This window comes from Pseudopodoces humilis, chromosome 1 (assembly GCF_049639895.1).
Source record: "Pseudopodoces humilis isolate 2021_Gansu_Grassland_sample_001 chromosome 1, ASM4963989v1, whole genome shotgun sequence".
NCBI lineage: Eukaryota > Metazoa > Chordata > Aves > Passeriformes > Paridae > Pseudopodoces > Pseudopodoces humilis.
This window is the reverse complement of record NC_142200.1, coordinates 126,556,271-126,583,957: the sequence shown is the minus strand read 5'-3', so window position 1 is coordinate 126,583,957 and position 27,687 is coordinate 126,556,271. Positions and strand designations below refer to the sequence as shown.

Here is a 27,687-nt window from a genome sequence, read left to right as displayed (position 1 = left end):
ATTCTTAATACACGGCTGCTGTCCTGGAGCTTAATCAGAATTCATGAAGCTGCTGAAGCTGAGAAAGATTATTGATCTTATTAAAGATGTAACAGCACCGGACTGAGAAGATGTAGCCTCCAGAGGAAGGAGAGGATGGGAGCCTCTGTGAGAGGCTGAAGCAGCTACACTTCACTCTGTGTTTAGCTCACACTGCCATGAGAAACCAGAGGCATTTTTCTTTCACAGATCAAGAACTTTAAAGCCAGGGCACAACTGCCCCATGTTGAGCACTTATACCTTTCCAGCTACAGCTTCAAAGTATGCCTTCCTGGTCATCATCAACAACGTTTTAATTAACTTTGGAGGCTTAATTCCTTCTTCAGTAAATCCCATCTAATGCTAGTGGAAACAAAGGAGTGGCATAGGCGTAGCTGGATGGGAATTTAGAAATTGTAGGTTACAAGGATGTTACAGGTGGCCTAACTTGACTGACACAGCTGGTACTAACACAGAGAGAAATCATCTAGGTACACTTTTGTATCCTAGAGTTTTTTCTGTACTAGCTCTAGAGTACAAATTAATTTCTATTAATTGCAAATTAATTGCTATTAATTTGGGGCATTTTGTTTACCCAAAAGTATTTTTTTCATGAGGAGCAGGAAAACTGCAGAAGTTCCAATTCAAGTAAGTTGTTGCTTCTTAGAGGAGATTGCTTGTTTTATTCAGAAGTAACTAGGACAAAAGGAATCAAAGCACTCAGTTCACAGAAATTCAGAGTTGAGGGTACCCCCTGCTGAACACCTGCATGGTTATGCTGCTTCACTCACTGAGATGTGAGAAACCTCAAGGACCAGGGTATTTGGAGCTGCCTCTCCCTCAGCCTCTCCTGCTATAACTCCTCCATTCTCCCTCTATATAAAATACATAATAATTATTAGGTTAGTCAGAGCCTATCCCGTAAAACACAAACTCCTTACTTCTGGTCCTCATATTTTTTTCCCCACTGCTAAAGGATCAAAGGGATGGAAAGAATGATGGCAGAGAAGGAGAGGCACTTGCTCTTGCCTCCCTTGCCAGTCTGAGGGCAGAGGAGTGTGCAGCTGGAAACTTTCAGGGTGATGACCTTAAGCTCTTCCTCCTCCTTCCTGTGCCCTGCCCTTAGAGGTGCTGCTCCACCCTGATGTTTACTCACACACACAAAATACATCTGGAGCAGGGACTAAGGGCCTCCCCTCAGAAAGGAATATAACATGGTAATTAAAGGACTAATTTAGGTAGGAAATGAAAAAGTTCAAGTTATCTCATGAAGAAGAAGGTCTTGGCCATACAGCTCCCAAGTTCTCCATTACTCAAGTACCAGGTATTGCATCAAAGGAGGCACAAGTCCTTTTGTTTTCTCCTCTAGATTTATTTATCTAGGTAAAAAAAAAAACAGCTGAAACTATTTGGCAAATCTGATGCAGATTAGAGTGGGGGGAAACTAAACCCAGTACTTTTGATAATTACTGTAGTCATCTAAAACATTCACCCAGCTGAACACCACAGTGGTATTCTTACAGTACACCTGTGCAGGCAGGATTGTCAAGCTAAACTGGAATTCATTTTATCTCTCCACTGCAGGTGAAAATTAAAACTTAAAACCAGAAAGAAGTAACACATGTCTTCTGGCTAGCAACCGCTCTCTTGATAACAGGTGACATGCAGCTGCTCTTATCAGGGTAAACACTGCTGCCAGAGAGGTAAGAAAGAATTTTTAGATTAATTTCCATTGCAAAAAAGGTGGTGCTGCATCAGCTGGGTGAGCTGTGCTGCTTTGGAGGAATACTTTCTGACTCCCTACCCTTTCCAGAAATGGTCATTTCTATTGTGGTGTATCCTTACATGCCACCCCAGACCGTTCTTTGGTTGGTGAGGGGGAATCCCATCCTCCAGCGGGGAGGGAGAAGCCCAAGGACTTGCCCCCTGTGCTTGTCCTCCAGGAGTGCATCGCAGTGATGGAGCTGTGAGCTGGACCACAGCTGTGCTGTGCTTGAAGCTCATGCCAGTGATATATTTCCCAAAAACCACGGAGCAGGTTAATCCTTCAGTTCCATTGTGCTATTCAAGTAGTGTCATAGATAATTTTTTCACTTACAATGTGTAGATTCTGTATTTATGATCTTTCTGACTTATTTGAGAGTTAATCGTGAATAGGAAACAAAATTTTCTTTTTCATCAAGAAAATCATTAGAAAAAGGCCATCTCAATATTAACAAGTACTTATGGAGTATGCCCCATTACAAAGATGAATTTTATTCTGATTTTCCTGCATTAGAAAAACAAACTTTTGCCTCTTGCAGCACTCCTCTGAAATCAACCTTGATAGTTTCTGCAGAGAGAGGTCTAACCTTATCTTGCAGCTGTGGATTCACACATGTCAACCCACATATGTCATGTATGTTTTAAGCAAATAATTTCATGCAAAGTGTTTTATTTCAAGGCTGAAACATTGTTCCAGGAGAGGTAGTATAGGAGTTAGGCCAGGTGAGTGGACCTTTGAAGGATTTTTTCCAAGGCAAGGAAGGGACCATGATAAAGCTCTCTCTGATCCTCTAGATGTGACTGTAAAAAGACCAATAAGAGAGAAATTACTTACTTTAAGATACAGCAAACAGTGTGTTCCCATTGATAATCCATGCTAGCCCACTGTGTGTAGAGCAGTATTTGTCTTTCAAAAAAGTGCAAAATAGTCTCAACATATTGTCTGAGAGACAGGATATATCTGTTCAGAAAAAAAAAAAGGCAGTGGGACTGCCTACAACTATAGATTATGTACTATCAGCAATAAATAAAATAAATGAATAAATAAGCACTTCAAAAGGCCTTAGGTGGGACTTCCTTGTCTTTCCAGAGTAAACATACTAGTACCATTATAACCAGACATCTTCTAAGAAATCATACATAGTTTGAACCATTTAGGATTGATTTGGGGAAACATGAAAAAGTATCTCATAGAAAATCCACTGACGTTTTATTGGTGTGAGTAGCTACACATTTTCTCTATGTATGTCACACGCTCAGTAACTCAGGAAGAAAAAAAGAAATGTGGATACAAAAATTAACTCATAATTCTGATTCTCATTATCAAATTAATTTCTTGTAGAAGTTTGTTTCTCAAATAATCCATGGACTACACCAGACTTTTTATGTACCATTATTATTTATAGGATAGCAGTAGATTGAAATCAAGGTTTCTCTTTCCAAAGATATATATGCTGATGCTGATATATAACAGAATTTGGCACTTCAACTAACTTCTTTGTTTTTCTTAAAAGCCTGTCATGTAAATACAATAAGCAAATCCTTTTCTCCCTGAATCTGTATGAATTCATTATAGTGTCCTTTTATAATCAATGTTTTTCTCCTAAAGATTCAGGTTTCCTTTTTTGGCAGAATACTTTTAATTAAGGCACACCCATAAACACTGGAATGTTGGAGGATGATGTTTTTTGGAGCTGCTGCTGTGTGCTTGTGAGTATGCTACACATCTTGAAAGAAAATGTAGTTTCAAGATAAACCTAAATGTTTTATAACAGCTTTTTCTGTACTTTTAATTTGTGCTACTTTTGAACATGTTAAATTTTAGTTTATATGTAGGCTCAGCCCAGTGCTTTTCTACCGAGTGTGTAGGGGAGTGATGCACTACAGGCTGTAATTTAGGGGCAGGTTGGAGCTGCCTGAAATATGCATATCTTCATAATTTATTCCTAAAATGCTATTATTACCTGAACTCTCTGTAGTTTCAGCACTAAATATCCTTTCCTTCCCTCTGCACTGGGGTGGAAAGGCGGTGGGAGGGAAGCAAAGTTATTTTTACTTCTGTGGCTGCCAAGCTGCGTGCCAGAGGCTCCAAGAGCCCACGCAAGCTGGGGGATAGAGCTGGGCTGCCAAGGGCTCTGCTAGCTCTGGGCAAAGCAGGGATTTTCCAAACACTAAGACATCCTCAGAGGGATGGAGTTGGACTATGGGCACACTCAAAGCCAATACACAAATACTACAAGTGCACCTGCACAATGTAAACATTTAGAAGTGAGAGGTGTGTATTAATGCGGTGCTCAGATGTCACAGCAATGTCCATTCCATGCATCGAATCCAATGCCTGTATCAAAGGACCACAGTGATCCCACCCATGGATGTATTAGTGTTTCTAAATACATTTCTATTGCAAAAGCTCAGCCAATGGGATCTTTGCTCTCATGAACTTTAGGGTTATTTTTACACAGTAGCTCCTGTATAGCTATTTAAGTTCTTGAGACTTTCTATGAGACTAATCCAGTTAAAATTCTTTATTTGCACATAACAAAGTGTGATACTTTTAGTGTTGTTTAGCATAGATAGCTTGTTTATATGGCAAATAGCAACAAAATAAAGAAATTTAAATGTAATGAACTGTTTGAGGGGAATTTGTTAACAAGAATTAACAAGAATTCTTCCTTGGAAAGCTTGTTGCTTGAAAGAAGGAAAGCTGTTTTATCCGGGAACTTAAACTTCTACTCGACAGTATTTTCCAGATTTTTGGACTATTGAATAGACAAAGTAAGCTTCTAAATCTTCCCTACTCCATGTGTTTGGTCATGCCACCGCTAAAATTAGGCAGCAAGAAGCTTAATTTATAGAAATAAAAGAATGATAAGCAGATAATGACATTTACACAGCAGGGCTGTGTTTACATTTATCCACAAGGCTATTGAGGGGACAGGGACATGCCGGAGCTGGCAAAACACTAACAGCAAAAGTGGACTCCCACTTGCATAAAGCACAGGAATAGGACTTCTGATTTTATTTTCAAAATCTCTTTGTGTAAACTCAATTATTACTATTGACAGGGAGCAACAATTTTGAAAATGTCATCTTGTTTTCATCTACACACACACACATATTTTCTGAGTGGCAGAAGACAAAAACTGGCTCTCTGAAAGTTGCTTGAAAAATAATCAGTTCCTACACAAATTCAAGATAATGTTTAAATTTTTTGTCACTGTCTGAGGATCTATTATTAACATTTCAGACATGAGACTGGAAACAGTTTTAAGATTTTTACATACCTGTCACATTGATTCAAATTATTATATTTTTTTTACGTATCTGTCATATTGATTCAAATTATGTAATAGCTTCTCCATGTTTAAAACCTAAAAGTATGTTTCATTTATAAATACAAACATTTAATTTAACTAATGCTAACCTGAAATCAGCTTCACACCTCTGCCTCTTCTTATCCATGTCATCAGTTCTTTCTTTTTCAAGAGAAGGGCTAATTAAGAAATCCATGTTCTTTCTCCTTTCATTCAATCTCCCACTTTCTTCTCTCACTCTCAATCCCTTTTCCTGGCAATTCTTATCATATTTTCATTTTACCCCTCCACCTTTACTAGTAATATTCTACTCTTCTATTTTTCAAGGGTTTATTATTCAAGGGCTTTTTCTCCTTGTTCTTTGTTTGTCATAACTCTTCACAAACATCCCATGTTCATAACATGAAATTATATCTGTCTCATCCATATTTTTTAATCCTACATTTACCTAATTTTCCTCTCATACTTCTGCTGAGTTTTCCTCCTGTCTATATGTTTTAAAATAAAATCATGCATTGCCTGAAACTATGACCTCAGATGGCTTTCTGCCACCTTCACCTTTTCCCAAGTTGTCTTTAATTTCAGCTATGTACACCCCACTCAGCTCTTCTGAGGTCATAATCAGTGATGTGACCAAATCTCAGGACTCCTTCCATCTCCACAGCCTGTGATGTTATTGATCATACTGTGACTCAGAAATATTGTCCTCTTTTGACTCACCATTGAAAAGATAGAAAAGTGGTTTTTGGGGTTTTTTTTCTTTTTTTTTTGGTTTTCTTTTTCAAATTATTGCCAATTCCTTACCCTTCCTTTTAGCTGTGGGAGATCTCCATCCTGAATTTCAACAGATACCTCACCAGGCCTTTTTTTACCTCTCATTATTCTATTCGTGTGTTTTTCTAGGTGATTCCTTCCAATTTTGTCAATGCAACTGCCATAACTAGAATGCAACTTCTCCACTTTTCGTTGCCCATACCTGATTTCCCCTTGAGCCTAAAACACTGAAGTCAAGACAACTTTCCTGAATTTTCATTCTGACTTTATCCTCCTCTCTCTGTATCCTTTCCTGGCATTCATTCCCCTTCAGTGCCATTTTGAATAGAAGTTAAGAGCATCCATTGGGCGCTCATCTATGATCTTATATCTTATTGTGCAGTTTGATGTTCCAAGCTGACAATGCCATTTTCAGTTGCCTGTACATATTTTTCTCTCTGAAGTTCTTTCATATATATTTTTCAGGCTTTCTTCAGGAGAACTACGACCAAAATAGACTTTGAAAAAGATTATGAAGAGTTCCCTCAAAGTTATCTCAAATCCCACTACTTTCATGATGCATTCAGGAAACAGAATCGATATCAGGCTGTGGCATTTTCAGTGAGGAGTGGTTGTTTTAATTTATTTGCTGATTTTTAAAAATACCATGTGCTACATTTTACAGTATAAATACATAGACTATACTAAATGCATACTCTTCCTCTCTTGCTCCCATCTTGTGGTTTTTTTTTCCTCAGTTTCTCTTATAAGTATTGCAAGTTTCTTTACTTTAAGAAGTGCTTTCTGGGCATGCACAGTAACCAGTACAATATCCCATGACATGAAAAATAACACTAACTTAATTTTTTTAGCTCTACTCACATGACACTGATGAGATTTCAAAGAACACTTACTATGTGCAGACACCTGTACTAGCACATGCACAACAATAAGACTTGGTGCTAAATTATGTGATGGCAAAAAATAAGTTTGAAGATGTCAGATGGTTTGATACATTAATATTGTCAATGTATTTCGTAGCATTTAAATACCATAAAAATGTAGCTTGGAAACAAATCTTTGCAGAATTGCACACTGCTATAATTATCTTTTCACAACCAGGATTTCACCCCTGTTTTTAGGATAGTGATGTAGATAGGCATTTGCATTGCTGCAAGTCAGAGCTGTCTCTATCAGGACAGAAAAAAGGGGATGGAGAAGTATTTATTTTCATACAATGAAAATACATACAATGTATGTGTACATACAATGCCAGACATAATAGGATCACAAGTAACTAATAGGTAAGAAAACAGTTGAAATAAAATTGGTTAGCAAATATTTTGAATTTAATTTCTTAAAGGTGTGAGAATCTCAGACCATTTCTGATCAGCAAATTCTAATTTTATATAAACCAAAAAATTACCAAATACACAAAGCTTGAGCCCACTAGATTGCATAACTTATAAATCACTTCAGAAGAGTTAAGTGTGAAAGGTGATATGAAAGTGTGAGTTGTTAACCACCGTCACAGCTGACTGAGCGTTTTGTTTATTCACTTACCAGATTCTGCTTTGGGAGTCTGTACCACAACTAATTAACCATAGTGCTTATAATTGTATAAACAGAATATATAACAGATCTTTATGATATATAATTAATTCTGCCCGTAAGGAAAGCTTTATAAGTCAAACTATGTGCTGTTGGAGAACTGCCTCTTTATGTTCTCCCTTACAAGGCAGGTATATTTCCCTGCCAGCAGAGCTCTGGGAACATTCTAGAAAATAATGTTCGTTAAGGCCAGCCAGGTGTTTTCCTGCAGACTGACTACTGGGAGCCCCATCTCTGAAGCTGAGGTGGTTGCAGCTGTCTCTGCTCCTTCCTTTATGCAGACTGCAGTGAGAAAAGGCACTTTGGTACAGAAGATTTTCTGGTTTTAAAGATCAGACTCAATTGCTGTTGTCATGCATTAGCTATTTGTTTAATCTTGAGTTTTGTCAGCCTTACTTTTCAGCATTTTTTTGTGTATTAAGTTCCAAGCTAAACTCAATCATTGCTGCAAGACCAGAACAAGAACCCAGACAAACACAAATAATTTGTTTTTGGATTATGATCCATGAATAAGCACCACTCAATATGGTTAGAGGATGGCCGTTGTTCCATCTGCTGTTTGATTGTCCTTCCTGTGTGAAAAAAAAACCCCAACAACAAATGGACACACACGAGTTCAGACACCTGATATATGAAGACCTTTCTTGAAGTGACAGAAAAGACAACATCCATCTCTAGGACCTGTTTGATCAAAGGGGTGAGTCATCCTTACATCAGACCTGGAGCTTTGTGTGTCCCAGGCCAGAGCTGGCTGCAAAATCTTGAAACACCAGGCTTAGGAGAGCTAAAAGTACTGTGAAAGCCTCCCCTAGACTGTTTGCAGAGAAACCCTATCTTTGTAAAATGCTAATCAGAGCCAGCAAATTTCCAAGCATCCCTAGATGAGAAGCTCATCCACCTAGTACTCTGCTGATGGTCTAGTAGGAGATCTATTTCTAAAGACCACTGTGCCTTGGGACATCAGCTCACTCTTTAGACATCTTAAATGTACATAATAACAGAAGTTAATATGAAGATGAGTTGTTTGCTGGAAAGAAAAAAAAAGGAAAGGAAAGAGAAGAAATGAAAGAGTAAGCAAAGAGCAGAAGCCTCCTTGATCTAGCCTTGATCTGGCTGAATGGGAGGCACAGGTTCACATTACACTCCTTTGGAATGATAATCACACCCTTCTTTGAGGCTGACACACCACTGGGAGGATTATCTTTGCAGGGCAGCCCAGATCCTTCTCACTGATAAAGCTGCTGTAACTGAAAAGTATTTGGCAGAACTGTCACCATACACACAAACAGAGGAGCTGAGTCTCCTAACCTCAGAGGCTTGGTATGGGGAGTAGTCTGCATCAGCTCCCATGCCCTCCAGATCAACTCTACAGATCACCTATGTAACTTGGAGAAGAAAACACTGTTTCCTTGGGGAGCTTTGAGGTGGTTTCCAAACCTTTTCAGGTAACGTTTTCAAGGTAACAAGCTTTTCTTCACCCATTGCTTTTCCCACCCACTTCTTCTTCTGTCTCCTTGTGAGATAAGAAGTCACCAAAAAAATTCTTTATTGCTTTTCTTCCCAAAAGAAGATATATTGCTTCTTCTACCCTGCATGATCAACTGCAGTTATTACTCCCTTTTTCTAGACTTCTATGAGTTATGTCACATATCACCATTTTCCCAGATACATTTTCTGTTTAACATTCCTGTCTACTGGTAGAGCCAATACTATACTGGAAGGTCTTGCCCTTGAGACCTTTCATCATGGACTTATTATAAGTGAGCAATTACATTAAAGAGTTCAGTTTCTGCAGGATGGCACTGATTCCCACTGTTTATTGGAATGTTCTATCTCCACCAGTAGTGGTTACATTGTATCTCAAGCACCAGGGAAATAATGCATGTCTACATCTACCTGGCTGGCTAGTAGAAGTTTGAATTTCTTCAAGTAAGGTGTGTGCTTTTTGTCTTTTAAGACTAAAAAGAATCTGAAGCAATTATCCAATAGATGTGCTTCATTGGAGCTGCTCTGATCTCTCAGAGAAAGACCTCTCTTTATGGCCAAATAATGCTTATAGATAGCTTTGCCAAACAATGCTTTTCTTTCCAAGGACCCATAAATCTCAGAGTACTTTTGAGAGTAATAAATGTTGCAATAGTGCTGTTCTTGATTACAGGCAAGACTATAACAGCTCTGACTGGTAGTGATTCCATAATTATATTTGATTACAGACAGGCTCTGTGCAATGCAAGGGGGTTATTTGTTGCCTTCTATCAGTCCTGGATTCCACTGGAGACCAAGAGCGTGCCATGCCAGCATACACAGCTTACTCAGCTGCCTTCCTCAGAGCTTTGTCACTAAAGCATAGCATTTAATAGCAGGACCTGTGATAGCTGGGTGTGCAAAACCCTTTAGGAAACTGTAATTTAGCCACTATGTAGCTACATGAGTGAAGACCACTGCCTAAGAGGATCCTGAATTTCAGCAGCCCCTGAGGACTTGACCTTGCATACTTCGTAGCATGCAAGAGCTAAAGTTACTCCTGCCTTTATGCCAATGACAGTAAGGACCAAAGTGACAATGAGAAATAAACTGTATCTGTAACACTGTCCATGCTTTCTATTACTAAAGAATTTTAAAAAAGGAAAAACTCCATTAAGTCAAATAGCCCTCCCTCTGTCAATGAATAATAAAAAAAATCATGCCTTACAATTTATTCTCCAGTGCTTTGTTTATTTGGTATTAAATGACTCATGGAATAACGTTTCCACCTCTTCCCATGGGAGATTATTCCAGCTGCTGAGGACCTACTATCAGCTCCCTTTCTTTTTTTCTCTTTTAATGATGCTGAAATTTTGCATTCTATTTTAGTTTGGGATGTAAAAGAGACAAGGGAAATTCACATCCCCAAACTGGCTTTAAAATGCAATTAAAGCTGTTGACATGGACTCAGAAATCCAAGGAAACATGCAATTAAAACAGAAATGCATCATATTTTTTACTTAAATACCATGCCACCTCAAAGGAACACTTTTAAGCTAACTGCACACTTCCTTGTTTTTACAGGTTTATTCCTTATTGTTATGTAAATGCACTTTTGTTGTATGTAAATGATCATTAGGCAAACTGTTAAAGCCTGTTTTATAGCTGTCACACAACCAACCACATTTACAAATAAATATTTGTTTCTACAGGCAAATATATTACCTGCTTGGAAATAATAATTATTTCCAGCATTTTGACTCAGTGCTGTGACTCTATTCTGGCCCCACAACCTGTTGTATGCACAGAATGGGACATTCTTATAAAGAATACCTTGTTTATAGAGTAGCATACCCTAAATGTGTCCCTCTAATGCATTTTATAGTTATTATTCTTACCAGGCTGCAAAATCTATTTAAAAAGAGAATATTATCCTGCTTTGAAGATGTTTACCTCCCAGTAGTAGCTGTGGAGTCCACCATGTCACTCAACAGCATCCCATTTGGCTGGTAAAGGAACGATGATGATAAGTTCTAAATAAAATCTAGTGCAGTTTGTTGTGCAAAGAAAGAAAAGTCATGGTGAACAAGGCTTTATTTGTCAGAAACAGTGAAGTAAAATAACTAGAGTGGTAGAAACAACCCAGGCAAGGACTCTCTGAAGTGAAGGTTGAAGTTCCTTAACCCTCAGATTTGCCTTTTAAACCAGTATTGTCAAAATGTACCCTTATTAACACCAGCACAAATCTCACAGCTGTGGTAGGGGCATTCATGCTTAATGCAGTTCAAAAAAAACCAGCACAAAACCAGACGCAGATCAAATTAAGAAATCTTAACAGAAAGATGTCAGGGACTCCACTATCAGGCATTTATTACTGTTTTAATGGATCGTAATGGTTTCAAATCTACCTTGTTAAGGGGATGCTGCTCATTTAAAAAGTTAAATGTCATATAAATCAAAGTACTATACTGTACATTTGTGCTAATATCCTTAGCAAGGTAACTGCTCACATGAAATTGTGCTTCTCCTTTCTTTTATTATATTGGTGTGAATGGTAATAGATATAACAATATCATTATATTCAAATTGCTACCAGCATTTGCTTACTGTTTCTACCTTTTCCATTAAAGATACTATTGCTGTGCACAATATACACTACCTAAGTACTCTGAAAACACATTTTTTTCCTCACAGATGGTTCTATGATGCAGCATGAAGCTATTGGAAGGAATAATTACTTTTATTATGTCAACACGAAGTGTTGCATTATTTTGCTATTATTATTATTATTATTACTATTATTAATAATAATAATAATTTTTAGACAAGAGACTGGCAAGAGAAATTATAGTAAAGAATTGCCAGAAGTGTCATTGCATTTGACATGGCAGGTTATCAGAATACCAGCCATTTTATCTGTGTTTCAATCAGTTTCACTTTGGAGAACAGCAACAACACATACTTGTCCAAAGGTGTCCTCATACCAAATGCCTAAAAATGGAAAATAGGGAAAATAGACCCGCAAAATCCCTCAGCTCTTCATTTGAAAGGACTTGGACTTAGTCCCAGCTGGGCAAATCAGACTTTTTTCGAGATGATAAACTGGGGAAGGGAGATGGAGATGGTGGTTGAGTCAAGTAACCAAACTCAGATTAGTACTGTAGGGCAGGATTGCTGCCTGGAGAAAACTCAGCTTCCCAAGGCATACGGTCTGACATGGTTAACTTGCTAGCTAAAGGAGAGTGTTGAATGGAATTACCTGTACCAATGAATAGAAAGAAAAACTGCAGACTAAATGCAGAGCTGGAAGGAAGGCTTGGTGATTTTTGCTGTGTGTTGAATGTTCGCCTTTATGTTAAAGCAGATGCCTAAGGGATACATAATTCAAAAGTCCAAAGTGGTTGGCCTATTTTCCTGAAGAAGAGAATGTAGCAGTAGGTCTGATTCCACATGAGATAAGACTTTGTTATAACAAAGGTAATGTTAATGGGCAGGTTCTGGTTTAAGTGAGTTATTCAGTATCACAAAAAGACTTCTGACAGATAGGAAAAGAAAGACAATTATCCAAAATGGTATTCAATTTTCTTAAGGGAAAATCTTACAGCTGGCTCTTATTCTCTAGTTTCCTGGCTTGTTCATTATGCAGTCCTCACTCCTAGTGACAATCCTTTGCACTGAATGAAATAATGTTAACAATAGCATTTGACTAAAAAGAAAGTACTATAGTACCTTCTGGCTGAAATTTGATTGTAAACTTGATTCTGAAATTTTCCAGCTTGTGAGAATTCATAAATACTAAATTTGACCTAGTATAAGTACTGTTGGACCATAGGTCTACCAGCCCTTTACTTAATGCACTTTCCCCATATCCAGGAAAAAAAGACATGAGAAAAAGAAATCTAACACTTGACCACATGCTTGACCCTAAAGTGGATGATCTGCATTGTTAACGTAAGTCCTCAGGAGTGGGTTTCCTTTTGTTGGAAAGGTAACTTTTGTTGGAAGATAACCCGAGCACCTAGAGACTTGAAAGTGATCATGAGTTGGAAGTCTCTAGTAAGAGACTAGTAAGAGACTAGCAAGAGACTAGTAAGAGACTAGTAAGAGACTAGCAAGAGACTAGTAAGAGACTAGTAAGAGACTAGTAAGGCCAGCAAAGCCAGCAGTGGGGAAAATTATGTTGTATCAGCAGCTCTGGAGAATTCAAGGGCTCAAATGGATGGTAAGTCCTAAAAGGCCGAGTATAGAGAGTGCTTGGCTGATCTGAGGGGATCATACCTGTGCCACTGAACATTTGGGAGCTGTGAGAAGATGGAGTGTCATTGATGAAGGCAGTGTCTCTGTCAAAAATCCTTATAATAAAAATACTTCCTTTTTTTTTTCCCTCATTACTGCCTTATTCTAGCTAGAACTTTGAAGGCAAAACAGGCCAAAAACTAAACCAACATCTCCACAGCTTGAGACATATTTTCTAGGAAAACAGGCTACTACTGCTTCAGCAGAGCTGCTCAGCTCCAGATAGCAGTTGCATTTCACATGGGGGCCCTTACTACGGGTGATGTTTCCATTCCTGCCTAGAGATGCTCCAAGTCCACAGAGGCAAGCCTCAGTTTTGTCTTGTGAGAGCTGCAGTTTGGGTCATTAGGGGTTGTTCTAGATTTTGGCCACAGATAATGCTTTCTGGTCATCCTCTCTTTCAGAATGTTGCTGTGATATAAGTACATCTTCTTGTTATTTCTCTCTTCCCAAATGTAATATTCCCAACTGTATTTCATTACAAATAAGTGAAACACAGGGAATGGACCTGAACATACATGAAGATAAATGCACCCTTTCTCATTACTGTTTTGTATTAGATGCTGTGTGAATACCTCAGAGGCAGTCACAAAGAACTTGATTCTAAGTTGGAGAGAGATTAGAACTTGATTCTAAGTTGGAATGGAGAAAGGGCAGCAAAGAAAACATAGGCAGAGGGAGATAAGAGTGACATAAAAATAATGAAACAAGCAGGTAGATACACTGGGAGCAGAGTATTGATGGCCCTATGCCCTAGTAGGAGCCTAGAAACAAAAGGTATGTCCATATTTGAAGAGTTTGCCCTCTCTAAAACCTTCAACTAGGAACAAAATAAGGATTAGGCTTGCATAGTGTCTAATGACTGCTTAAAACTTCTCTGTTTCCATGTCTCATGGCACTCATGTATTTACATGATCTGTTTCTGACCTTAAGAGATGAACCCATTATCAACTGATAATAGTAGGAGAGAGGTAACTTTGCTTCACTCTTGCCTGCTACTGCTATGCTCCTTGAGTTCACTCCCTTGCTGTTGTGCTCTTGCTGTGATGCGTAATTTCCACTGCTCTAAGGATGCCTCTCCCAGAAGCTGTGTTAACAATGTCCCTGTCTCCCAGAAGGATTTAAGTTTCAGAAATACCTGTTACCTCCAGTATAAACTCCCTTAAGCACATGCCAGCTGACAAGGTAGTTCCTTCAAGTGGAAAAGGGAAGTAAGAAATGCCTTTAACATGGCTTTTGGAAAGTTGAAAAGGGTATTTAAGGCAAGCATGGGTTTTTGAAAGATATGAAGATTCTGATAGGAGCTCAGTTTTTACTTCACTTTCCCTGTAATATCTTATTGATATTATAGAGCAATGGTATTCCCTGAGGAAAGTACTCTGGAACCTAGATAAAAAACAGTGAAAAATTTAATAGTTGGTATCCTGCTTTAGAATACAAAAGAATACTCTCTTCATCTTTGCTGAAATCACTGTTTCCTAGGGACATGGCATGGTGTTGTAACATGTATGTTAACTCTAGCCTAGAAGGAATTAGGATGGAAATAACTTTTTGGGAATTCTCCCCAGTACAGCTGTTGATGTGCCTGGTAACAGTTTGATTGAAAGCAGTCCCAGTGGATCTTTTCTTCTCTGGCTGCTGTGAAAGCGAGTGAAGTGATGATTCAGTTTGGACTGTATGGCTGTGGCACTGTCCTCAGCTTGTTTGGAAAGGAGGACTTGCTACTGATATTTTATGCTGACATACCCTGTGGTTTGGGGGGTGTGTGTGTGTTCTTGTTTTGGGGCTGGTGGGATTTTCTTTGTCAGACATTTACCTTGTCTTTATGCATCTATTCTTCCTATCCAAATACCTTGCTTGTTTGATGTGCAAGGACGTGGAAATTGTAAAATTTGACAATTGTTATATAGTATGTAAACAGACAAATTCAAAAATTATACTAGCTCATCCTTATTTTAGTCTGACATAACCCTTAGCATTGGCAATAGCTGGAATGTATCAGCTATTGTTAGTCAAAGGTGTACTTTCTTTCTCAGCTGACACCAGATGATTTTTGGTCTGTAAGACACTACTGTACCAGCAATGTTATCTGACAAAGGTACAGATATAAGAGAACATGCTTACTGTTTAAAACACTACTGATATTACTGTTTGGCAGATGGCTACTACAGGTGAATGCATTCCAGTCATTTTGAGCCCAGTGCAGTGAAGCAAAAAAAAATGAACTAGATGGACTTCATAGCTGTCATTAAGCACAGTGCAAAATCCTTGGGGGAAAAAGTCTCTACAGCCCAGTTTTAGAAACAAATTTGGCTCATGATAGCAGAAAACAAAAAGACTGGACTAATGGAAAAATACATGGTTGCTGATTTTTCTTAAAATTAATTTATACGAATGGCTCTGTTGACTGAGCACATGTTCACGTGGATGTGCGGTGTATTATTCCAACCCTTTCTGTAACATAACCACGGTGACTGTGTCACATGGTGCTAGTGCAAACAAAGTCTCGCTAACAGACCATGAATAGAAGCATTTTCCGAGAATACGGTTTCTCATTGGGACTATCGACTGATTCCTGTGCTACCAAGGGGATAAAGACAGCCATGGACAGCTTTGAAAGTATTTAAGTGCAGTAATCTGAAGTGTGCAAAACAAAAATGAGTGTTGGTTATATAATCAAAAATGGTACAAGGGATATAGTTAATTCTGTAGCACTTTTGATTACTGATTGGTAGGTGGTATCTAAAGTAAGAAAGTATATCTTGTTAAATATTCTATGTATATTCCATGTTGTTTTTGTTCTCCTAATGTTTGAATCTGAGAGGCCATCACAGAGCCGACTTCCTCCACATAGCAAGCCTCCCTGCATTTTCCTTCCTTCTCCATTAGCATCCTATTTTTATCAGATCCAAAATAAGCACTGTTTTCTTGATGGACTCTGCTCAACTTATCTTTCTGATTTTACAGTCATTTATTTTCTTAGCTGTTAAGCTACTCATCCTAACCTTCGTTTTTTTCTCTCATTGTCTCAATTCATCTAATGGCAGCTCTTTTTTTCTAGAACAAAAGCACTTTCTAAAAATATCACTGTAAAACTTTTTATTTTTCTCTTAACATTCTCCAATAACTGCTTTTTTTGATGTATATTAGGAAAAAAACCAAAATTCTATGTACACTTGTAGGAGATGATAAAACCACACTTATCTAGACTTTGAAGAGCAACTCGTTTTTTTAACAAAAGTAAAAATATTGTCAAGGTTCGATGGACGTGAACAGACTTTGTTGCGAGAAGTTCTGGCTGTTTCTGAGCCTTCCCTGCATGGGAGTGGAGTAAGCGGGAAGAGGCCGACAGTCTTCTGGGAATAGGGACAGCGCAAGATTTGGTCCAGAGCTCTGGCTCTCTTAAGCCAGTGTTAAAAGTAAAGTCCATTTGGAACTCAGGAGCGCCTCTTGGCCCTTTGCCCGGCGCACCCCGGGGCTGTTCTCCCTGCGCTCCCCGGACAGGCACCGCATCCCGGCGCGCCCGTGCCCGCCCCCGCCGCCGCCACATCCCACTTCCCCCGGCCCGCCTCCCCGCCGCCGGCCACGCCCCCGCCGCGCCGCCCGCTCCCATTGGCTGAGAGCGATGAGCGGCGGGGCCCCTGGCCAATGGACCCCGCGCTGGTGCAGCGGTGGCGCCCAATGGGCTCGCGCGCCCCCCGCCCCTGCTCGTCGCGGCCGGGCGCCGGGGCTGCGCGGTGCCATTCGGAGGGCGGGCGGCGTGGGGAGCGGATGGTGCTGGTGGCGGCTCCAGGGCTCCGGCGGGGACAGGGGCTGGAGCAAGACCTGGCTGCAAGCGCCTCCCCCCCTCCCCGTCCTTTCCGCTCCGGCTGCGTGTCCCCTCGTCGTGCCCTGCCGCCGACCGCCCTGAGCCCGCAGCGCTGTACGATGTGAGCGGCCGCTGGGCTCGGCAGCGCCCCCGGTGCTCTCGACGCTGGGGCGGGCAGCGATGGCCAGAGCCTGGCGTGGAAGCAGCAGCCGCGGTCGCCGATAGGAAGCGCCGGGGGCAGCTGGGCAGGCGGCGCGGAGGCTCCCTAGGGCCGTGCAGCGCTTGTCCCGCCCCCCCCCCTCCCTCCACCCCTCCCTTCCCCCCCCCCCCCCCCCCCCCTCCGCGGCCGGTGCATGCGGGGCGCTGGGGGCCGAGCTCGGGTCCCCCGCAGCCACCGGAGCGAGTGACCCGCGGGGGTTTTGTGCATCCCCGCCATGTCCTCGTCCAGCTCCTCGCAAACCCCCCCGTCCCACCACCAGCCCCCGCCGCAGAGGATGAGGCGCGGCGCCGCCGGGTCCCCCCCCCCCGGCACGGCCGGGGGCCCCGGTAACGGCGCCGGGGGAGGCTCGGCGGGGACCAGCCGGCTGCTCCAGCCTATCCGAGCGACCGTCCCGTACCAGCTCCTGCGGGGCAACCAGCACAGCCCGACCCGGTCCCCCTCCGCCTCGGTGGGCAGCAACACGGGGCCGGGGGGCGGCGGGGGGGGTCGCGGCGGAGGCAGCCCCCCACCCCCGCCCAGCGCGACGCCGCCGCTGGCGGCGGCCAGCGGCGGAGCGGAGCCGGGCAGGGTGAAGGGCAGGCAGCGGCGGTCGCCGGAGAGCGGCGGCAGCAGGAGGAGCAGCTCACCTGAGAGACGGAGCCCCAGCTCCCCGGTGTACAGAGGTAAAGCACTGGGAGAAAGCCGATCTCACTTCCCTGCCCCACGGGGGTGCTGGCCGGGCTGGGGCCGCCCAGCCTCCGGGCACCCTGGGCTCTCTTTTCCGCTGTCGGACTGCGCCCTGCCTCTCCCCCGGGCCAGCTGGGGTGGGACACCGGGGGACTCTGGGACCGACGGGAGGAGCCCCGCCGGAGCCTTAGGGAGCGGGTCGGGGGGCGAGGGTGAGCCCTAAATCCCCCCTAGGGCAGGTGTCGTGCCCGGGTTTGCACTGCCAGGAAAGGGGGGGGGGAAAGCACTTCGTTCTGCTACCCTCCAGCGGGATGGGGGGAGGCGACCCCTGAAATGTCATCCTCCTTCTCGGGCAAGGTGAGGATCCTGCTTGGGAAAAACGCCCCCGCGCCGGCCTCGGGAGGAGCGGAGCGGGGTCGAGCCCAGGGGCCGCCGGCGTCTCCCCTCCCCGGGGGAGAAGCAGTCTTGGGCTCCGGCGGCGGTGCTCTTGCCGCTTCTAGCACTGCGCTCGGGCTCTGGCAGCGGAGGTGTGTAATAGGGAAGGGAGCCTAAAATTAACCCGCTTCCCTGTCTCCAGCTGTAACTGTCTAGTAGGGGTGATAATGATTTAGATTCATATCTGGGGTGTCACAACCCAGTTCTGAAGTGTGTGTTAAAACCAAGCCTCAAATGCTCTTCCTTTCTGCAGAGCTCGGTTTCTTAAGAGACTTGCATTTTTGTAAGATCGTAGGTTAAAAAGATGTGATGTTTCCAAGCGCAGGCTCCAAAACAAGGAAATTCCCGTATTGAGGTGCTTGAAAACAAGTCTCTCTCCTTGTGATATTTAGTACTGAATCCTTGAGACAGTAAAAAACTCTGCGAACCAAAACCTGCTACTAACCAACCCTCAGTGTAGCCAAAATAGGCCTGTAAAGTTTAAAATGTAAAATTGATTCCCAGAAAGTCCAACTTAACCTGTGTCAGGTTGTCTGTTAAATTATTGAATGTGTTAAAGTGGCAGTGGCCATCTTACCTCCCCCACTCCTTTCTGCCTTCCCCCATCATTCGAGCAGTTGAATGAATTGGACTAAATGCACTTTTTATGTTGTCCTGCTGTAGCTATCAGGTATCGCACATCATCTCTTTCTGGGAATGCTTTCTGTGGTTCAATACCACTTGCTTTTTCTGTCTCTTCCATAAGTCTTACTGTTTGTGATTTCTGTGGCAAATTGTGGTCTGTGTTGAGTGTCAGCATGTGTTGTAGCACTGGAATCTTACCTTCTTTCCTCTTTAGTTTTTATTTGTAGTAAACCCTTGCTGTCTGTAGTATTTGCAACTTGGGCAGATCTGTCATCAGAATTGTCCTAGGTCAGGGGCAGCATTTTACAAATGAGCAAAATGTCGCTGCCAGTTACAAATGAAGTTAATTTGCCCTATGCATCTGCTTATGCAGATGACCTAATTGGTCGTGTTATAATCTGAAGAGACATTGTAATGTGTTTTTCAAGAAGACACTATTTCTGCAGAGGGTTTGGCATGCTTGAAAATGGAACTGAGCTTCTGTGGTTTTGATTCATTCAAGCTTTATTTAAAATTTTAAAGACAGTATTTTTCTGACTGTGTGAAGCACTAAATGTAGATTTCCCTTTTCCGTATTAAACCTTTGGAAAATGCTAATGGGAAACTAGGAAAAAACGAAATATCTGTGTGTATGAGTAGTGATGGTGCTCATGATGAGCAGTAAATTACTTAATTATGGTAACCCGGAGGAAAACATTGTAGTGGTGCAGTGTATAGAGTCTACGCTTAAGGTGTATTGAAGAGGGAGGAATATGGACAGTTACCTGCAAACCATAAAAATACTGCAGAGCTGTGAAATACTTCATTAATGTGTATGCATTTTTTATTGGAGGGGAAATTTTAATTTTGGAGAGTGGTTTCAGTCTTCTTCATCTGTGGGCTATTTTAGTCTTGATAAATCAGACTATAAATTAGTAGTGAATGACTTTTCTGTCATTAAACTTGTTTGAGCTTGCCTCCTGGTGAACTGCGTCAGCAGCACACAGAGCTTGATTTGGTTTAATGAGTGCAGTGTATAAAATCATAAACAGTCCATCGAGAAATGCACCCTGTAATCTGTATGCACTGCAAAGAATTCGTTCCCCCTCCTCCAGGTCAAGCCAGCTGCTGCTGCAGAAGCTGACATCCTTTAGCAAATCCTGAATGAATGAATGAAAACAACGTGATCGCCCTAATAATGACCACAATTGCACACGTCAACAGCTTTATTTTACAGAAATACAGGCACCATTTTCTAGCGGGTGAGAGTAATAAGATACTCTATTTCTTCAGTCTTGCAAATGAAAAAAGGTTACCAAACCTCCCCTTAGTTTGCACACCCCCCCAAAAAACTTGAGCTCTTTTTACACAATTTGGAATATAGGTCCATGCCATGGGGCAGTATTTTGTCTTTGTTTCCCTGCTTGTTCTCAGCATTTTAGTACATGACATGTGGACACTAAAAACATGTTTGTAATCTATATAGTGATAATAGTATATAGAAAATTGATTGATGAACTAGGGGACTATTGCAGTAATAATGGAGGACTTGAAAAAATTTAAATGTTCCATTTTCAGACATGGACCATTTTGCTGTGGCTTGCTAAACAATGCTACTCCAGCTATTTATAGTTGTTATCAGTATGCAGGTCTTGGGGAAGTGGCTTGATTAAGTTTTTTTGTCAGTTTTTCAAAGCCATTTCCCTCCCACTGCTGTAAAATGTGAGTTTAGGCTCTAGGTTTAATCCTGTTGTTTTTCTCACCAGTCCAGGAGATGTGTTTGTCTTTGGCTCTGCAGTCTGACTTGGATTGTTTCACGAATATGCTTGTTCTGGAGCTGCTTATGATTCCGATGGATAGATGTTATTCTCTTAAGACACCTGTCCCTTCCCTAACTCCTTTCAGCCTTTTTTGGTATAGATGCCTTGAACTGGCTATCCTACTAAGCCATTTTGCGTGGATTTTAGTGATTTGCTAGAGGTTCTTTAATGAAGGAGATTTTTGTGAAAACACTCCAGCTTTGAGCCTGTACAGGTCAGAGCAACTACCATTGCAGGCACTGACATCATTACTACATGAATGAAAGCAGCACGGTCTGTTTTTTCTCCCATCATCATGTTTTCTACCCCTTCTTTCTAGTATACTGTAAAGGTTTTTGTTCTGTAGCAGCACCCTGTGTTTTTAGGACTGAAACTTTGAATAATATGATATTTTTCTTTTAAGCAAATTTGAGGATTTTTTAGTTGTTTGGAAACCATCAATACCAACAGTATTTGATTAGTACTGTTACTGAATGGGTGAGAAATTGTGACTGTTAAATGTATATTTTTAAGGTGCTGGAAGAAGAGGGGTAAAACCTGATATCATAGGATAATCTGCAGTGTGCAAGTCTACACCTTTCCTCTTTCTTGAAATGTGTTCATTCCTTACTTGTAGATATTTTTTATAGTGTGTGTTCATGTTTTGGAGAGCTGGCAGTGGAAAAAGCATCTGTTTGAATATAACAACACGTGATTTTCTTAGAGGGAATATATCTGTTAGATCTCTGAGTGCATAAAAGTAATGTCAACAGAATCTGAAGCTATGTGGTTTATGACAAAGGATATTCCGGTAATAATCCAGAAAAGCCAAACCCTTGGACATGTCAGCTAAAACTTGCTACTTGTCTGTGGACGCATCTTTTAAAGAAAAAAGCAAGTTGTTTTCCTCCTTGCCTTACCTGGATAAAATCAGAAGTTTCTGCTGTTATGTAAAGTAGCTTGTATAAATATGAGAGTGTGTTTCCTGTTTAGTTTCTTTTTTTCATGATATATTAATATTTTGTATAAAGGAGGGTGTATCCTTCTCTGTGATTCGAACTCAACACTGCTCTCACCAAATACTTTGATTTTTTTCAGTGTTAACCCTGGTGGTACTGTAATATTATGCTCCTATATTTTTCTAACTTTCACTTAGACATTTTATAGTACAAACTTTTTTCTATTCCATTTCCAAATTTTAAAGGCAAACATTAGTTTTAAGGACATATGAAAAATACTGTATTCAATTTGGCTGTTAAAGGTTCCCAGTGTCTTTTACTTCCCAAAATAACTCCTGAAGATTTGCCAGTGTAAGTGAGAGAAAGAAGTTGCAAAAGATGAAAAACAACTGCATAACCCAGTTCAGTGTAAGAAGTACATATATCTACTTTAGGCTAGTGGAATGAGGAGTGGAGTAAAACAAGAAGTATTGTTGACCTATAGACTTGTAAGGGATATCAATATTAAAAAAACACCCAAAATTTGTACTTCAAAAGGTAGAACTATTTTAATATCCTGGATTCCAACCATCCAATATTTTGGCATCATAAGCATTTATACCAGAGATCAAGAGGATCTTTCCTTTATTTCTAGCAAATGTAGGTAAGGAAGTAATTTTTGTGACGCTTCCTATTTCCTGATCCCTTAATAATAGCAGTATTTCCATAATTGTATGGTCAAAACAGTTTTGCTCCAGCTTTGTCCCTCTCTCTTCCCAAAATAACTTTCATTGGAATATAATATGATGACATAAAAGACGCTGGCTAAATTTGTTCCAGTTGTCCTGAGCTCAGAGCCTTTTTAGTTACATGTTTTAACATGACTGTAAATAAGAATGGTGTATTAGATGTCTTTAATGAATAATGCTTTATGAAACAAGTTAATTGAGCTCCTTTCAGGTGTTAAACTACAGGAAGGAAAAATAGGAAGGTATTTTCTCTGTTCAACTTGAATAATATTGTAGCAAGGCTTTAGCTTTGAAGACAGAACCTCCCTATTGCATGGAAAAAAAACAGCTTAAGAAGTATATGATTTTACCTGTTTTAAATCTCTACTTGACCTTTAATTCTTATTCTTTGGACATAAGCAAGTATTAGTGTGTTACATACAGCCGAAGTGAGGTTACTTGCCAACGTCTGTGTATAGTAAAATAGTAACAAATACTGAATTTGGTTTCTGAAATTTGTGGTTCCTGTGTTTTGTTGTTTTCATTCCCATGGTGGTGGGGTGAATGGAGGTTCTTAAAATGTATTTAAAAATGCAGGGAGGGTAGATCAATGGAGTGAATCTTAGAATCTTATAAAAAGGGCAGTGTTCACCAGGTCTAGACTGCTATATTGCAAAAATTCACAATAGAAAGCCAGTTATTTTTAAAATGGGTTGTGTGTTGCTACTCTATATCATTATGAAAAAAATAATAAAAATAACCAATGCAGTAATTCTGAAGTTTTAGTTAAGTCTTGACTTGAAAGCAGTAGTTGTAACAATGCGAAACGGATTGGAAATAGAATATATGCTCCTCAGTGTTTCAGTTTAAGTGACTATATGAAATACATTTTAATACCAGTTAATTAATTATCTTAATCTGAAGAAGAAAATAATTTTTTTAACCTCCAGTGAAAAATGAAAGTTCCTGTTTAAATCAGGAGACAGTTACTTCAGTAGAGAACAGTGTTGCCAGCACCTGACAAAATAGGTAGTTCTTCATGGATTTCACATATGTTCTCGTGAAGTTGTTAAAATAGTAGAGTTTAAACATCAACTAGCATTTTTAAGTAAGTATCTTTTATTGATGAAAAAAATGACCCTGTATTAAACATACATAACTGGAAAATTTTTCTTGAGAATTTAACTGTTAATGATCATCATCTTGCTTTAGTGTTAGTATTTAAATACATGTTTATGTTAGTCTTTCAGTCTAGCGGTCTCCCATGTAAATCTGTAGTGCTTAAACAATGGCTTAAGGCATTTTCAGGCAAGTAAAATGTTATTTACATCTCATCATTAGAAGGGATACATCACAGCAACTTGTCAGCCTGAAATTATGCCCTTTTCCTTTGTGTCACCATTTTTAATGTTTGGGTAATTGCAGAATGAAGAGCATTGGAGATCAGGGTGAAGGAAAATGGGTGTTTGTACTTAATAATCTAATTCTGAGTAATGATTTTCAATGTGCATTCACTTCCCCAAAATTAGATAGTCCTTCAGTTATGCTTTATTTTTTTTCCCCATCTGATTTGACTCCGAAGCTCATTACTATACACATTACTATACAACTATACATTACTATACAACTAGTTTTGGAGATTAAATGCTAAAGTGTAGAAATAGTCCCGAAAGGGATCAGAGATTTCTGCAGTGAGCAATACCACACAGGTACCATGACATAGTATCATGACACAGTGTGTAATAGCAATCCTTTGGAATGGCGAGTCGGGCTCTGGTTCTTACCTTTCTGAAGCTGAGATCCTATCCATGGGAGCCCTCATCCATCGTTGAAACTGAAAAACATGCGCTCTCAGGAATTCTTCCCAGCTGTGTGAGTCTGGGCTTAGAACCAGAGCTGTTCTGTTACGTGGCCCCCTTGGATTGCCTGGTGATAGCTTTGTTCAGACAATGTCTCCTGTTAGTAGGACAGAGGAAGGCATGTAGCTCCTGGAAGTCTGGCTTGGAAGGAAACACAGCCAGGCCAAGGATGGTTGTGTTGGGGTGTGCCCTCTCAGCCTGCTCTCTCAGGCCTTGTAATACAATGATGATGCTGATAATAATAATGTTTTGCATTGTAATACAATAATAATGTCTCTGCCCTGGATGTCTTCATTTCACTTCTCCTCCTTTAGTATATGCACTTCCTAGCTGCTGCTGCTGCTGATTCTTGCCAAACTATTCACCCTGTTAGATTAGTTTTCTCTGACAGGGAATAAAAACACCCAGAAGGTGTGAGTGTCTACACTCAAGCAGTTTTCTGCACAAAAAAATTGTAAATGGGAGATTAACCTAAACAGTTGGTGTTAGGTCAGTGAAGATGGTTGTGATGAGAGGTTTTAATTTTTTGTAATAGTAGATTTCTTAATTAGCTTTCCATATTTGATCTTGTTGCTTTGCAGATTGTGTATACTTCCCAGTAGGTCATAAAATGTTACGGACTTGAGATTTTAAACCTTAGTGCAAGGTACTGTATGGTTAGACCTCCTTATTGAGTGTTGCATATGCCCCAGTGATAAATGATGCCGCAGATGTTGGTATTTCTAAGGACTTGACTTCCACTGTTGCTGGTGTTAAGCTGAGAAATAGCTGTTTGCAGTGGATATTCTCAAATACAAATGAGTGATAACAGCATTAGTTCTTATATGCCATTTGTTTTGCACAACTTGAAACTATGCATTACTCAAACTATGCATTGTTTCCTCTTTAGGAAGAAAGTGTCTCGTATTTTGCTCGTAAGAGCAGTAGATAGTAGTCATGATTTTTGAATAATGTAGTATCCTCTCTAGAATATTTTCTTCTCAATCTACTGTGAGATAATCTAAACAAGAATAATAATTTAAGTGTCTCTTTCCTTGAACACAGTACAAGTTACCTGTTTGAAGAAGGCTACCTTCAGCCTACTTTCCTGTGCTCTTGCCACCAGGCATTAAGCAGTATTGTAAATGTGCTTCTGAATTTCAGGAGTTAACACTTATTTCTATCAGGTCATGGCAAGATCACTGGCATTCATACTTGAATTTGAAACTAATTTCTGTAGCTAAATTAATTTTTATATTATAAGTATTAATCTGTTTTTTAGAAATGTTTTGTGTAACAGTAATTACTCAGTCGTGAGACAATTAAATGTATGGCAATGTGGGTATGCTTATATTATGTGCCTTTTAATCTCAGGTGTTTTGGTGTATAGTGCCTATTTTGGAGTTCTGAAAGAAATAATTAGTAAAGGTTGGCTAGCTGGTTTACCTGGGTATCTACATTTTTTAAAAGTCTTCATGGTTAGGAAAAAAACACAACGATTTTAATGTCAATCCTTAGGCTGCAGTACCAAAAAAAATTCAAAACTCTAATAATTGTTTGACATTTGTCAGCATTTGGAAACCAGGGTATCATTCAGAAATAATGTGGTCTTACCAGGAAACAAGTTTTGGCTATTCAATGTTCAATTACTAGCTAATTCAATTAATTGCAGTCTGTGGAAATTACCCTGTAAATACAAACCCCACTTCAAATTATGTCATGCAGTCAGAGGTTGGCTATTGGGGAGCAGATTACCTAAATGCAGGTATAAAATCCCAGGTTTGTGAGCATATAGTTCTCAGGGTTAACAGTGCAATTGCTTTTCTTAGATGAAGTGCTGTACCCATGCTGGATCAGAAATGTTGCTGGATAAATCTTGAAAATTTTACACTGTGTTCCCATAACTCAGGCTACAGAGACAGCATGTAGGAACCAGCTTTACAAGAGCTATAAATTTCTGCAGGTATTTAACACGATCTCAGTACCACTCCTTTTGCACACCATGGCAGAGCTCCCTAGCCCAGTAGGACTAGAAGATGGTGGTGACTATAGTAGGTATCAGAGTAGTGCTGTCTGTGCTCTGGGAAGGTTTGGTGAGGGTCACATATGGAGTCAAATTCAGTGCTGAGTGTCAGGTAGTTGTTCTTTCTGGAGTCTAGAGCCCTGGAAAGTACATTATGAAAACCAAGTGGCTTTGCAGCATTGACTCTGAACTAGATGTTACACCTCCATATTCAGCATATATTATTCTAAATCTTTGTTACATTTGATATCTTAACTTTCTGCTTTTCAAAGCAATGAAGATTTGAGCTGCTCACTGAAAGTTAAACCCAGATTTACACTGAGTGTCCCGGAACAGACTTTGACCAGTGCGACTCTAAAAATACCAGCTAACTGCTGAAGAATGCAGAATGAGACTTAGGTTTACATAGTAGCTGGGAAGCTGCCAGGTTAAAGGAGAAGCTGTCTTCACAGAAGCAAGTTTCTGTTCAAGGTCTTAAAATCTTCATTCTTAACTGATAGCTGTGTTTGCTTAATTGTGGCAATTGATAGTGGAATGCCACACTTCCTTTCTCTCATACTCAAATTCCTCTGCTGTTTCACCGTGAGTGGCTCCTTTGTTGTACCTGATACCCTGCCTTTAATAATCATCTTTGCGATGTTTTCTTCACCTACAAAGAAACCATAAAATACATTTGAAATACTTGCTGTTCTTTTCAAAGGGAACAGGAAAAAGGCCTAATCTGGAAGAGAAAAATTTCTCATGGACAAAAATGTAATTAACTCATGTAATGTGTATTTGAGAAATATCCATACAAGGAAGAGACTGGAGACACATACTCAAATGTAGGATATTGTCCACATGGAAGATCCATATAAACTTCGGGTGTTGCTGTAGAAAGAGAGGGTCATGGTTTCAAAACAACTTGTTTAGGAAAGTGTGTAGTTCATATATTATTTAAAATATTTTGTAAAACTGTTATATAGATCTACCTTAATTTCTTCCCAAGAAGGAACTAGGCTATTTATTTAGATGGTTGGAGACTCATGATTTTGTTTAGAAGTGTGTATAGCCAATAATATAAAGGATGCAGGGAGATCTTCTGACTGCAAGGTTTATAGTAGAAACTTAGACTGGCCACATTGAAGGTAGGAATTACCAACTGTAACAACTCAAAATTTGGGAGAAGCAGAAAAAATGTGTGTGCTGGTGCTGCACATAAAATAAATGTTAGATCTAGCCTTTGTTTAGTCATGCAAATTTGCATGCATATACAGCAAAAAAAATCCTATATAGAGGTTTCTTTAAAATTTGTGAATTTGAAGTAAAGTAGCTTGAAAATTTGACTAAACGGGGTTTCTCTGCCTTGAATACAAAGACAATCTGTTTCAATAAAAAATGTTAATACTATTGGAGTCTTTTAGATGTCA

At 40.2% G+C, this 27,687-nt stretch overlaps 1 protein-coding gene across 1 annotated transcript in view; it reads left to right on the top strand.

The window, feature by feature from the left end:
- Positions 1-17,378: 17,378 nt before the first annotated feature.
- Positions 17,379-27,687, top strand: part of GLCCI1 (glucocorticoid induced 1) — a 53,303-nt gene continuing 42,994 nt past the window's right edge. The window contains exon 1 of the mRNA XM_005518827.3: positions 17,379-17,910. Within this exon, the coding sequence (XP_005518884.2) occupies positions 17,463-17,910 (448 nt within the window). The 5' untranslated portion in view covers positions 17,379-17,462. The remainder of the gene's footprint in view (positions 17,911-27,687) is intronic.